General features: G+C 33.9%; 1 protein-coding gene across 1 annotated transcript in view; it reads right to left on the bottom strand.

The window, feature by feature from the left end:
* Nucleotides 1–12,571, bottom strand: part of LOC148605779 (multicopper oxidase 3-like) — a 28,118-nt gene extending 15,547 nt beyond the window's left edge. Inside the window, exon 1 of the mRNA XM_088547806.1 lies at nucleotides 12,322–12,571. Within this exon, the coding sequence (XP_088403932.1) occupies nucleotides 12,322–12,421 (100 nt within the window). The 5' untranslated portion in view covers nucleotides 12,422–12,571. The remainder of the gene's footprint in view (nucleotides 1–12,321) is intronic.
* Nucleotides 12,572–13,009: the final 438 nt, after the last annotated feature.

Genomic DNA, 13,009 nt, shown 5'->3' with positions numbered 1-13,009 from the left:
TTACTCAATAAAGATCAGGTTGTTTTTACAGTCAGAATGTGCATGTTTAATTTTGGTTCATTCAGAACGTTTTATATTTATGCTTTTCATTCTGGGTGGGACTATTATATGCTTCATTATCTTTTAAGAGTGGTTCCAAATAAGCCAGTTGTTTCCAATTTGTGGGCAGCCTCGGACCAACATTGAAAACCTCACACTATAATACTATAATATTGACATAAGTCACAAAACACACAGTTTGTAATTTCACTTACATGTAAAATACGACAAAAGGATGTTATTTCATAGCCGGAAAGAATTCTACAGGGCATTACCAACCAATAAAGCCCACTTCAGATTCGTCAATTAAATGAGCCCAATAGTTGCTTATTAAGAAATTGACTGCTCTTAAGAATTTATATTTCCTTTAACAATAGTGATGCCCTCGTCCGAGGCTCGAATTGTTCTCAAGATTTCAGTCAATATCACTGCCCCTAGGGCAATTAATTTATAATGAAGATAACTTAGCTTTATATAAGCAGCTATGGTAGTTTTACATGTAACGTGAACCCGCTTTACATAGGCAGCTATGGTAATTTTACATGTTACGTGAACCAGATTTATATAAGCAGCTATGGTAGTCTTACATGTTAAGTGAACCAGCTTTATACATGTATAAGCAGCTATGGTAGTTTTACATGTAACGTGAACCCGCTTTACATAGGCAGCTATGGTAGTTTTACATGTTATGTGAACCAGCTTTATATAAGCAGCTATGGTAGTTTTGCATGTAACGTGAACCCGCTTTACATCGGCAGCTATGGTAGTTTTACATGTTACGTGAACCAGCTTTATATAAGCAGCTAAGGTGGTCTTACATGTTATGTGAACCAGCTTTACATAAGCAACTATGGTAGTTTTGCAATGTAATGTGAACCCGCTTTACATCAGCAGCTATGGTAGTTTTACATGTTATGTGAACCAGCTTTATATAAGCAGCTATGGTAGTTTTGCATGTAACGTGAACCCGCTTTACATCAGCAGCTATGGTGGTTTTACATGTTATGTGAACCAACTTTATATAAGCAGCTGTGGTAGTTTTGCATGTAACGTGAACCCGCTTTACATCAGCAGCTATGGTGGTTTTACATGTTATGTGAACCAGCTTTATATAAGCAGCTATGGTAGTTTTGCATGTAACGTGAACCCGCTTTACATCAGCAGCTATGGTGGTTTTACATGTTATGTGAACCCGCTTTACATAAGCAGCTATGGTGGTTTTACATGTAACGTGAACCCGCTTTACATAAGCAGTTAAGGTAGTTTAATATGTAACGTAAACCCGCTTTACATAAGCAGCTATGGTAATTTTTCATGTTATGTGAACCAGCTTTATAGAAGCAGCTATGGTAGTTTTGCATGTAACGTGAAACCGCTTTACATAAGCAGCTATGGTAATTTTTCATGTCATGTGAACCAGCTTTATATAAGCAGCTATGGTAGTTTTAAATGTAACGTGAACCCGCTTTACATAGGCAGCTATGGTAGTTTTACATGTTATGTGAACCAGCTTTATAGAAGCAGCTATGGTAGTTTTGCATGTAACGTGAAACCGCTTTACATAAGCAGCTATGGTAATTTTTCATGTTATGTGAACCAGCTTTATATAAGCAGCTATGGTAGTTTTACATATTATGTGAACCAGCTTTATATTAGCAGCTATGGTAGTTTTTACATGTAACGTGAACCTTTTTTGCACACTCATGTAACTTATTAGCGGCATTTTGTGTTAAAGTTATAAAATCCTATGTTCTACATAAACATTATCTTCATGTAACTTTAGAAACGGAACTAAAGTACTATTAAGTATCAGTCCCTGTAAGAATCAGGCAGTCGGTGAAACGTGGTATGACAAAAACACATGCTGGACCATTGAGTTGCAATTTTATTGAAATGCACTGAAAATGAAAAATTTCAAGGGCAGATAACTCTGTCAAAAACCTCATTTTCGAAAATTCTATTGAAAAAGTTCTGCGCAAAGCTAGTGATGCAGATATCAAATAATGGTCTTTTCAAATATTAGATGAAGCATCCTTGAGTCATATTGTATTGTGTGATCGGTGGGGTTATGACATGCATGTTTCTGATTTTTTCCCAGTTTGCCTGATTCTTACAAACACCTACACTTAAGTCATGATTTGTTTTCCCCACTTCTGTCATGAAAATCATTTTTTATGTAGAACGAAACTTGTTAAACCGTCTAGGGGATTCGTCATCATTTTCATTAATCAAGAAATCGCATTTAGATATACAGAAATACATTTAAAAGAAATACATTTAAAACATGTATATTTTGTTTTTGAAATTAAAAACTGTGTCGCTTTCTGCTTATTTTGCATAATTTATTTTCATAATATAGCACAAAATGCAAATGACACATTTTAAAATGAATTTAAAACATAGACCGTAAAGAAGTCTCGAGAAATCCCACCCAAATCTCATGCGTTATCATTTTGACAAATCGGCATACATATATAATTCGAAAATAACACATTAACAAAATGATGGGTCAATAACATACTAACATGTACTTATAAGTATTACATTGCCCCACTTAAAAATCCTCTTGACGTTGAAAAGGACATTGGCACAAGACTTGATATCGTTTATTCCCATTATCAGCGAATTTTTATAGATAGTCACATTTGTATACAGTATACTACAACATGCGAATCAAAATTCCACGGTAGGAGATAATTGATAGGAGATGCAATGCATGTAGTAATAATGCAGCCTTGTGTTTCGACGGATCAAAAATCCCCTCATTAGTTCCAGGCAGAATACTCTTCGAAACATTCATACTGTACATATACCAAGTTTGGCTCTAATCATACCAGTAATGTCAGACGCCTTTACATATTTCATTCTATATACAAAAATGTGTTTCCTGCCATATTAATGCATTTCTGCGTATTTAAATGTCATTTCTTGATTAATTGAAAGATACGCCTTTTCATGTTTCGTTCTACATACTTAAAAATGTGTTTCCCGCTGTTTTTAATTTTCCAAGTTCTCTATAACTTCTTTAACCGACCTACATGTAACACGAACTCAGAATCGCCTTTGCACAAACAAATTTATAAAACTAGTAAGTGAGCAATTTTTTTGTGAACAGTGAACATTTTCAATTAAATAAGAAACGGTTCATTTGATTCAAGTAGTCACATGCAAAAGTAACTACAATTTTCATCTTACTGGGAAAAAGAAATTTAAATTGAAATTTTGATTCTCCAGCATTGTGTTAATGTGTAGCTTTAGTAGTGATGAAATTTTTGGAAATACATAAAGAACGAAACATCAGTGGATTGTCAAGTTTTTAAAATACTTATAAATGTCTCATGAGTGTCGAGGTTCTGCGCCATCGGCGCTTTAATTTAAAGCTCTTCTCCTCTGACACTTCTGGACTGATTAGAACAAACCCGAGTAAATGTATGAATTCTTCTATGGGTATTCTTAATAGAAATGAAGAGGGATTTTTGATCCGTCGAAAAATATTTCCGCCGTTACTGAAAATAGAACATAAGGGTCAGGCAGACGTTTCTGCATAATTATTGTATCTGCTGCACCATTAGGTTTAGCCAAATTCTTTCCTGGCATGAAAGTGTTCAGCATGATGAGATCTATCAGTGGTCAAATTTTGGTGTAAATCTTTTGAGCAATGATGGAGTTGTGTCCCTTATTAGAAGTTTTTTCGCGAAATATTAATGTTATCACTTTCAAAAATCATTTCCTTGACACTACTAGATCAATTTGAACCGACTTGGTAAGAAAAACATGGCCGCCGTTACTAAAAATAGAACACAGTAGTCACACAGCATTTTTTGCATATATCTCCTTAATCGTTAGGTTTAGTCAAATTCTGACATGGATAAAAGTGTTTTGCATTTTGAGATCGATCTGTGGTCAAATTTTGGTGTAGATGCGTTAAGACATGTTTGAATTTTTTTTTTCATTATTATTTGCACTTTTTAATACTGTTAATCTAAAAAAACATACTCAGAAACCACTGGGCAGAATTTTTATAAGTTGATATGATTGTTCCTTAGTTTAGGTATTAGGAATTTTTATAAGCAATATAGACTACTGTTAAAAAGAGTAATCAAGGGAACCAAGGTTATAGCGGTAATCAAAAGAATGCAATTCAGGGACAGATCAGACATGGAAAACAGACATACACAACAAAGAACATAAAGTAAACAATATCATACATACAAAGTAACAAAAACAAATGAGTAACTCGGACTCCACTAAAAACTGGGAGCATGGACCAGGTGCACCGGTAGGGTAACGATATCACAATCTTAAAAGAAATGAAACAACACAACACCACACTAATATAGAAGTCCTTTTCCCCTTTTACATCAAAAAGTCATTTGCGCCACAGATCTTTTGCAAGTTACCAACAGCTTGAAATGTTAAACATAAATACATGTAAGACCGTCCTGTATTGTTCCGATTTCAGAGGTTTTTACATGCTGAACAAGAATGGGAGGTGGGAGGAAATGATGAGCGGTCTTGAAACTTTAATGAACCAAAAGGAAGGGGTACAAAAAATAGAGTTATACACAGGAAAGGTTGAAATTTTATTAAGTTCTGGAAGGGAGTCTTGATTTTTTACTATCTACATCAAAAAATGAGGAAATGGGAAGCTTTCTCACATGCCCCCTTATTCCAAAGCTGCAAGATTTCAAAAATCATAAGATATAATACATTGTTGATAGTACTTTTCGTTTTGATCCACTTCCGACAAATAAATCTTCAAGACAACAAAACACTTTGATGTGTTGTAATTTATGCATGTAACATCATGTGTTTTATGTGTTCCATCAAAAACAATGACAACCGCAAAATGGTAAATAAATAGTGTCTTCCATAAACATTTTCTAATTTTATTTTTGAAGGAAAACAAAATACTTTAATTTCGACGATTGATATATTAACATGTTTATAAATAACATTTTTAAATATTTACGAATGTATATGGTCTGTGGTGTGGTATATTACTATAAAAATACAACTCAGTATAAGTATCAGGCAAGTGTATGTAACACACCGATCAGATCGGATAAGCCTTTCGTGTTATAATTGCTGGGTAAGCATGCGTGACATATACTTTCGCGAGGTAATGCTTGAACATGCAGAAACAAGAGACTGTCTCCCAATATCAAATATACAGCTCTACAATATAAAAATACGAACGTGTGCATCCCGATTAATATAAAAACACGAAAATGGTGATCCCAGCTCTGGGGTACCTCGATACAATTCTTTTCTTTCTTAAATAAAATCAAACATATTACTATTTACTGCTCGACAGTCACTAAACAAAGAAAGAATTCAATAAATTAACCCATGTTTCACCATCAAATACTTCTAATTAAATCAAACACGGATTTTACATTCAAACACGGGTTGGACCGAGAACGAGTCTATTGCGACCTTAGCCTTGCTGGGAAAAAGCGGGCTTATAGACAGTAAAATGTTTTATTCAATACATCCTTGTTTTAAGGAGACGACAGACTCCTTTGTATACGCTTTGCTTGTTTCCGTATTATAATGTTGATTGTAATTGTATTTACTTGCATCATTCCTGAATAAAATATGTTTAAACTAAAAGCGGGCTTGCCTATCTACGATGACACTACAAAAAAACAGAAAGTTTCGAATTCCGAGTGTTATCGAACACCACATTATAAACCCCGATCAAACCCGGTTTCCACTTTCAGTCAATATTGAGTTCGAAAGTATAAATCCTACACATGATTTGATTAGAAATATTTGACGGTGAAACCCGTGTTTTTATATTCAATAAATGCACGTTCAAAATTATCTTAAGATTTTAAAAGAGGGTTAAGCAAGGTTACTCAAGGCTTTCAGTGTAGTTCGTGTCAATTACATGCAATCTGAAATGAGATACAAGTATCAGTCATGAGAAAATGTAGATCACGTGTAATGACTGTCGGTAAGTCCATGGGCGGATCCATGACATCATGTTAGGAGGTAAATAGAGTTAAAAGCCTTACCAAGGGTGTCAATAAATATTTTGGAGGTAGACTTTGTGAGAAAAAAATCTGTTTTATGCACATACAAAAAATGTCCCTCATTTCAGGGGACACAGCGGATTCGCCACCTTATAAAATATAGGCGCCTGTGGTTTACGTAGAAAAGACAAGGATGTTTACGTACATACGTATACATGTATAGTCTTCTTGGTTACTGCAAGTCATTTACATTCAACATTTTGATACCGAGATCATTGCATCAATTTCGGGGGAGAAAGTGACGATGGGGAAAGATATGAAAGATTTTGTGCTAAGTCGTACCTTTTTAGGCTCATATCTGGAGTCTAATTTTGTCACTTCCTTAGTTTAGATATGTGTGTTGTATTGATATAACTTGAGTGGAAGCACTTTAAAAAAAATGTTTTGTTTTGTTGTTGTAGTAGTAGTTTTTTATTCTTCGTTTGGGTTCGTTTGAGTTAGTTTGGATTTACTATATACGGTTTACATTCTGCCTCATTCTAAAAAAAGAAAACGTACCATTGAATTGTGATTCTTAATTAAATGGTAACCAAAAGTCACTTGTTACCTTTATTTAGCAAGAGAAAAGTAACTAGGCCCGATAGATCATATCGTAAATATTACGTACAAGTATATTGAATGCGTGGTTTACATTTAACAAATATATATAAATCTTTCATAATTTTATTTTTGTTCACCAGAAAAACCTATATACAATGTAAATGGCAAACTCTGACAAAAGTTATAGTTTTAGCTTTTAAAATAATACTGCGCGTCGAACTACATGTACAATTCGCCCTGCATAAACATAGACATCAAATGTGTGATAATAGAAATTAAACTATGCAAATTACAAAAATAATATAATATAATTATAGCGTCCGGAAATTTGAGGTTCCCAGGAGCTTGTCCAGACATTAATGAAAGTGGTTTCCATTCCAGAAAATTGAAAACGGGGATATTGTTGTTCTAGGCTATAATTTGCATTTTTGCCAATTTTGTTTTTATACAAAGGCGGTTGGTACTATGACGTCATTAACGTCGATTGGTTCGTAAACCACAATTAAAATAATCCCAAACGAAATAACGTTTTGATTTCGAATCAATTTTTAATATTTATCCAGTCACGTATTAGAAATTAAATTACAAATTTAGACATTCGATGAGCATCGGTGACATACGTGTATGACTTCCGTTCCATAGGGCTTGGGATAGAAGAATTAATTAGAATTTTTCTCGCTGATGTGCATATCAAGTATGGGGATAGACTTTAAACTTCTTGCCGATAATTACACGTATGTACTGCATGATATAAACCTTAACATATATTTTAAATTACAGCATTGACATACTTAATCATACGTAAATATATATTTTGAAAGAAAGTCAAAAATCGAAAAACAGATCCCAGTCATTGATATGAAATTCGAATATTTATGATTAAATCTTAAAAAAAAATTACAATTAACAAAATAATTTAATGGGGTGTTTTTGTCAAGGACTGAAATACATTTCTGATGATTTTAAGATTTTAAACCGTTACAAGGTTAGTGCTCTTCATGCGCGAGTGCAAGAGGTTTATGGACTTGGTCCCTGTAAACTCTAACCAAAGATTAAATTAGTTAGAATTCAGTGCTTCTTTCCCAAGAGTGTACAGCATACATTGTATTGTAAATATAAATTAACAAGTTGATCGGCTCTGAATCAGTGTTGGGGACATTCCGTTTTCTTCAGTGAAACATATAGCCCGTTGAAAAAGTATTCAAGGGAACCAAGATTCTAGCGGAAATCAAAAGAATGTAATCCAGGGTCAAAGAACAGACATGGAAAACAGACATACACAACAAAGAACACAAAGTAACTAAAATAATGCATACAAAGTAGCAATAGTAAATGAGCAACTCGGACTCCACTAAACACTGGGAACATGGACCAGGTGCACCGATAGGGTAAGCATATTCTGCTTTTCTAGAAACATCCGCCGAGATGCTCATAAAAAGTCAAGTCCGGAGTAGACGAAAGAGGAAAACTATGACACAAATCAGTTTTCATGGTGCAGTTGGATGCACCATAACGATCCACGAGTGATGACGACCATAAAACTTCTGTAGTGAAATCTTGTAGCAACATAAAGCTGTTCCAGAAGACTAATTAGATTAAAAACAATGCAGAAATTCTGTAAAAGGTTTATTAAAATCAATCAATCAATCAATCAATCAATCAATCCTTTGTTCTAACAAACAACGATTCTTAAATGAACAAAATCCAGTTGCAAATAGTAGATCGGGGTACATTCCAAAATGGAGAGATCACCCAAGAACACGCATGGGCTCTTTTTGTCTTGTACTGTAAAGGAAGAAGGAGATGCACATTTGCGGTGCATCTATTCTATACTGCCTTTCGGTTGAGTATAAAACAATAGTGAAACTAAAACGACAAACATTACATTTATCTTTAAGAGAAAACACGAAACTAAGAAAACAGACAGTGGAGGTCCATGGGGATAGTAGGAGTTAGCACCCCTTCTTTATTGGAAAATTTGTCATTTTCATGTGCAAAATTGACAAAAAACAAATAGTGCCCTAGTGACCCCTTTTTTCTGAGGAACCTCGGCTGGCACCCCTCCTTTTCTTTGTCCCTGGATTACATTCTTTTGATTACCCATAGATAACCTTGGTTCCCTTGATTACTGGATCTGGCTCTGACAAACATTATGAATAACTTAATAGAAAAAAAACAAGAACAAAAATAACAACCCAGACTCCATTAAAACAAGACTTAGGCGCACTGGTGGTTTTCGTTGCTTTATTTTTTTTAGAAATACTTTTAGTCATTATACTGAAAAGGACGGGCTTGGAAGAATTTTAAACTACCATTTTGACTCAGACCAATTTTGATGTTGGAGATGGGAGAAATTAATATTTTGATCATTTTCAATCCCCGAACACGATGTATGAAAATGTGATTTGATGTCTATCAAAATAAATTTGCCGTAAACGGTAAAAGTAAATATTTTGAGGCTGAAGAACGCTACTCTATATCAAACAGTCAACCCTTATAGGTTGCTTTAGAGTATATAAAGGATTGAGGGGTTTGGAGCATGGAGAAATGGACATTAAGATATCGGACATGGAGAAATGGGCATAGGGTATCGGACATGGAGAAATAGGCATAGGGTATCGGACATGGAGAAATAGGCATAGGGTATCGGGTATGAGGAAATGAGCATACGGTATGGGGCATAGAGAATTGGGCAAAGGATTTTGGGCATGGAGAAATAGACAACGTATTGGGCTTGGAGTATTTGGCACGGGGTTTTGGAAAGGGGAGCAAAAAAAAATGCACATTTAATTATATATAATTCTTTCAGATAAAGATTTATTTTAGGTGTAATTACTGTAGAAAAACATATTCGTAACATTTGTATTTATTACATGTATGATAAGTAGTATACTCCAGCTAAGAATCATGCAAAATGTGATTTATTTTGGAAAGCATACATATTTATTTTTTATATATATTTCGTTTAAAATGTTATAGTAAACAGAAATAAACATGTGGCTTTTCGTATAAAGGTTATTTTAAGGAGATAAAAAATTATAAAGAATGTACAGTAGAATTCAAAATGAAGGGAGATAACTGTAAATGACACTAAAATACAATAGAAACTATGGGATTTTCAGTATGGATTATATCCTAAGAGCAGGCAGATTTGAATGAATAATTATACAATTCATCATACAGACATATGAAGCAACTTAATAACAAAAATAAACTAAAATATGTATCTTTTTATGGGGTATCTCATAAAAGTCAGCCTCATATCTTGACCTACACTTAGAAATCAATGGTAAAGGAAAACTATTGACCAAGCTTTACGACAAACGTGATGACTTTTCATTCAGAATTGTCAACTGACCTTTCATCTGTTGCAACATCCCCTCGGCACCTGCGTATGGAGTGTTCATATCACAACTCATACGTTATGCCAGAACTGACCGAAACTACGCAGACTTTTTGTATCGCGCTAAAAATCTAACAAATAGGTTTCTGGAACAGGGTTATGTCACTACAAGATTCATCTCTGGAACATCCCTGCGTATCACTACAGAAGTTTTATGGTCGTCATCATAAATTCGTGAATCGTTACGATGTATCCATCTACGCCATGAAAACTGATTTGTTCAACGTTTCATAGTTTTTCTTTCCTCGTTTGTCTACCTCGGACTTGACTTTTTATGAGCAACTCGGCTGGTGTTTCTAGAAAAGCAGAGAACGTTTACCCTACCGGTGCACCTGGTCCGTGCTTCCAGGTTTTAGTGGAGTCCGAGTTGCTCATTTGCTTTCGTTACTTTGTATGTATGATTTTAGTTACTTTATGTTCTTTGTTGTGTATGTCTGTTTTCCATGTGTGATCTTTGTGCCTGGATTACATTCTTTTGATTACCGCTATAACCTTGGTTCCCTTGATAATTTTTTCACATATCATGAAATTTGCATCATTCTTACAAAGACCACTACTTAAGGCGTTAAAGAAAAGGAATAGGGAATGTTGCATGAGTAATATGGAATTGGGCATTGAGGAACATTTTGTATAGGAAGATGAGCAGCAGGAATTAATATAATTTTTCGAAGAGGAACTACGAGAGTAAAGTCCCTTTATGCTATGAAAAGTCACAAAACTAACAACTTTGTTAAAACAAGTTTGCATATTGATCGATAAGACCTGTCAACATGATAATAATACAAAATATAAAAAGTAGGACAATGTGGTATAAATAAACCATTTAATTTCTTCTTAAAGTTTCTGAACAGCGTTACGTAATTGAGTGAAATTTCGCTTGAAAAAAAAAGTACTTTGGGCTCGTTATTTTCTCGTCTCAATGACACGCACAGAAAATAAGGGGGGTATTTGTAGCACCCTAATTAAAATGGGGAGTATTTGTAACTCCCTCATTAAAATAAAGGTTAATTGTCAAGAAGATAAAAATGATAAAGGCTAAATTTCAATGTCAAGCACTTCAACGTTCATGACGCTTTGTATATACAAAGAAATCTGACTGTCCGTTTTCCGTTTTTTCTCTACTTGCATGTAATACCATCTGTAGTTTTAAAAAATTTAAAATATGATGAGAATCATTCATATGAATCATAACATAATTTACTCTTAGCTATTCTAATAAAAATATGCGTTTTTATAAAATCATGACCAAGTTCTGTAAAATACGGAGCTAGTCGTCTTATCAAAGGGTGAATCCAGAAATCATAAAAAGAGGGAGAGTGTTCCTGGCTACCATCTACCCATCTTTAACAAAGTTGTGGACGACGTTACCGTAGTTTTCTTAATAAAGAGTGAGTGTCTTAACCCGTGGAGATCCGCCGCCTTAAACCCCTTTCAAACTTTTTTTTTCAGAACATTTTAAATAGAAATGAAAATCGAACAGTAATTTCGGTATTGACTTTATTGTGAGCATGTATTTATTCGTCCCATACTCATCTAAACATCAGAAAATGCTAATCATGTATATAGCAAATTTCGATAGGTGCTTCAAGAAGTAAGCTCTCGTCTGCAGAATTAGCATAATATATATATATTTCTATCTAAATCCATAAATAAGTTTTTTACACGAAGTACTGTACTTTAAACCAAAACTCCTAACCATCACGAGAAGTTCTACCATATGCAATACAAAGAATGCAGTCTCAGTGTTTTATGTATTTTGAAATTTGTAATACTCCAAATTTTGATAGATATAATCATTAAAATCTGATATATAACGGGTCTGACTACTAGGTTGATGAATACTCTCGGGGGCCTTATGTCCACCAGGAGTGGTCCAGTGGTTATAAAATACAAAAATACCAGTCATATATATTACATTTTTTATATCTTGTACACGTGTATCAAAGAGGGCCCTCTCATTCGCAGCATTTTTTGTTTCGTTTTGTTTGTTTGTTTGTTTTTATTTTTTTTTTGTAACATATATCTTAGGTTTAACAAAAAGACGCTTTCAATTAAATGTAAGTTTGATATAACTTTTCCAATACTTTTGTAAAATACGTTTTAACTACATTTATGCATCGCATTCTCTATTATTTTTATTTATAATTACATAAATCCCCCCAATGTTTTTAACAGCCAAAATGTCCAATTACAGGGCACAAGGAACAATGGCTTGATTTTAAAAAGGACAAGAAAACAGTGATTTAAATCAAAATTATACAAAGTGCAAAAAAAGGAAGAAAAAAGTCTAATTCTTACCTTTGAAATTGTTTTCCCCATTTATCCCATGATAACAAACAGAACACAGTACTCCTAGATATAAAACGGTGAATTTGTAGGCCGAATAAAAACACGACATTTCAAAAGTTTAAAAAACTTGATGAATAAAAACTATCTCAAAGAAGAAATGATATAAATTGATATTTAGTCGTTGTTTACATTAACATTGAAATGAACCAGTCTAATCAAATCGTACTACATGTGTATGTGTGCTTTTAAATACTTTTTTAGTGAATAGATGAAAACCATGCAAGCGAGTCTTTATAATACAGTGTATTAGATCATATGGGAGCGTAAAAGGGACATCAAAATTCCGACTTTTGAAAATTGACAACTTGAGTTTAAAACTCGAAAAATCGTTTTTGATTCAAAATATCAAGTTATGTTACTTAAACAATCTTGAAATTCCGATTTTGTTTTCAAAACATCGAGATTTATGACAAACATTTCGAATTTCTTACGTCACCAATAAGCTTCCTTAGATCAAGTCGAACATTTGAATATGATATTTTCCGACATGTCCGTTGTAATGCACATGCATCTTTTAAATTGTTTTTCATATTGTCTTTGGTCTATAAACATGGCCTTTGACGATACTATACGAGAAGTCCCGAAGACATCGAGCGCATATTGGAAAGGTGTGAAATAACATTTGGAGAGGCCGTCA

This window comes from Perna viridis, chromosome 10 (genome assembly GCF_037379345.1).
Source record: "Perna viridis isolate PV_CMFRI_1.1 ecotype Kerala chromosome 10, ASM3737934v1, whole genome shotgun sequence".
Taxonomy (NCBI): Eukaryota; Metazoa; Mollusca; class Bivalvia; order Mytilida; family Mytilidae; genus Perna; species Perna viridis.
Note: the sequence above shows the minus strand (reverse complement) of the source record. Positions and strands in the feature narration are given on the sequence as shown.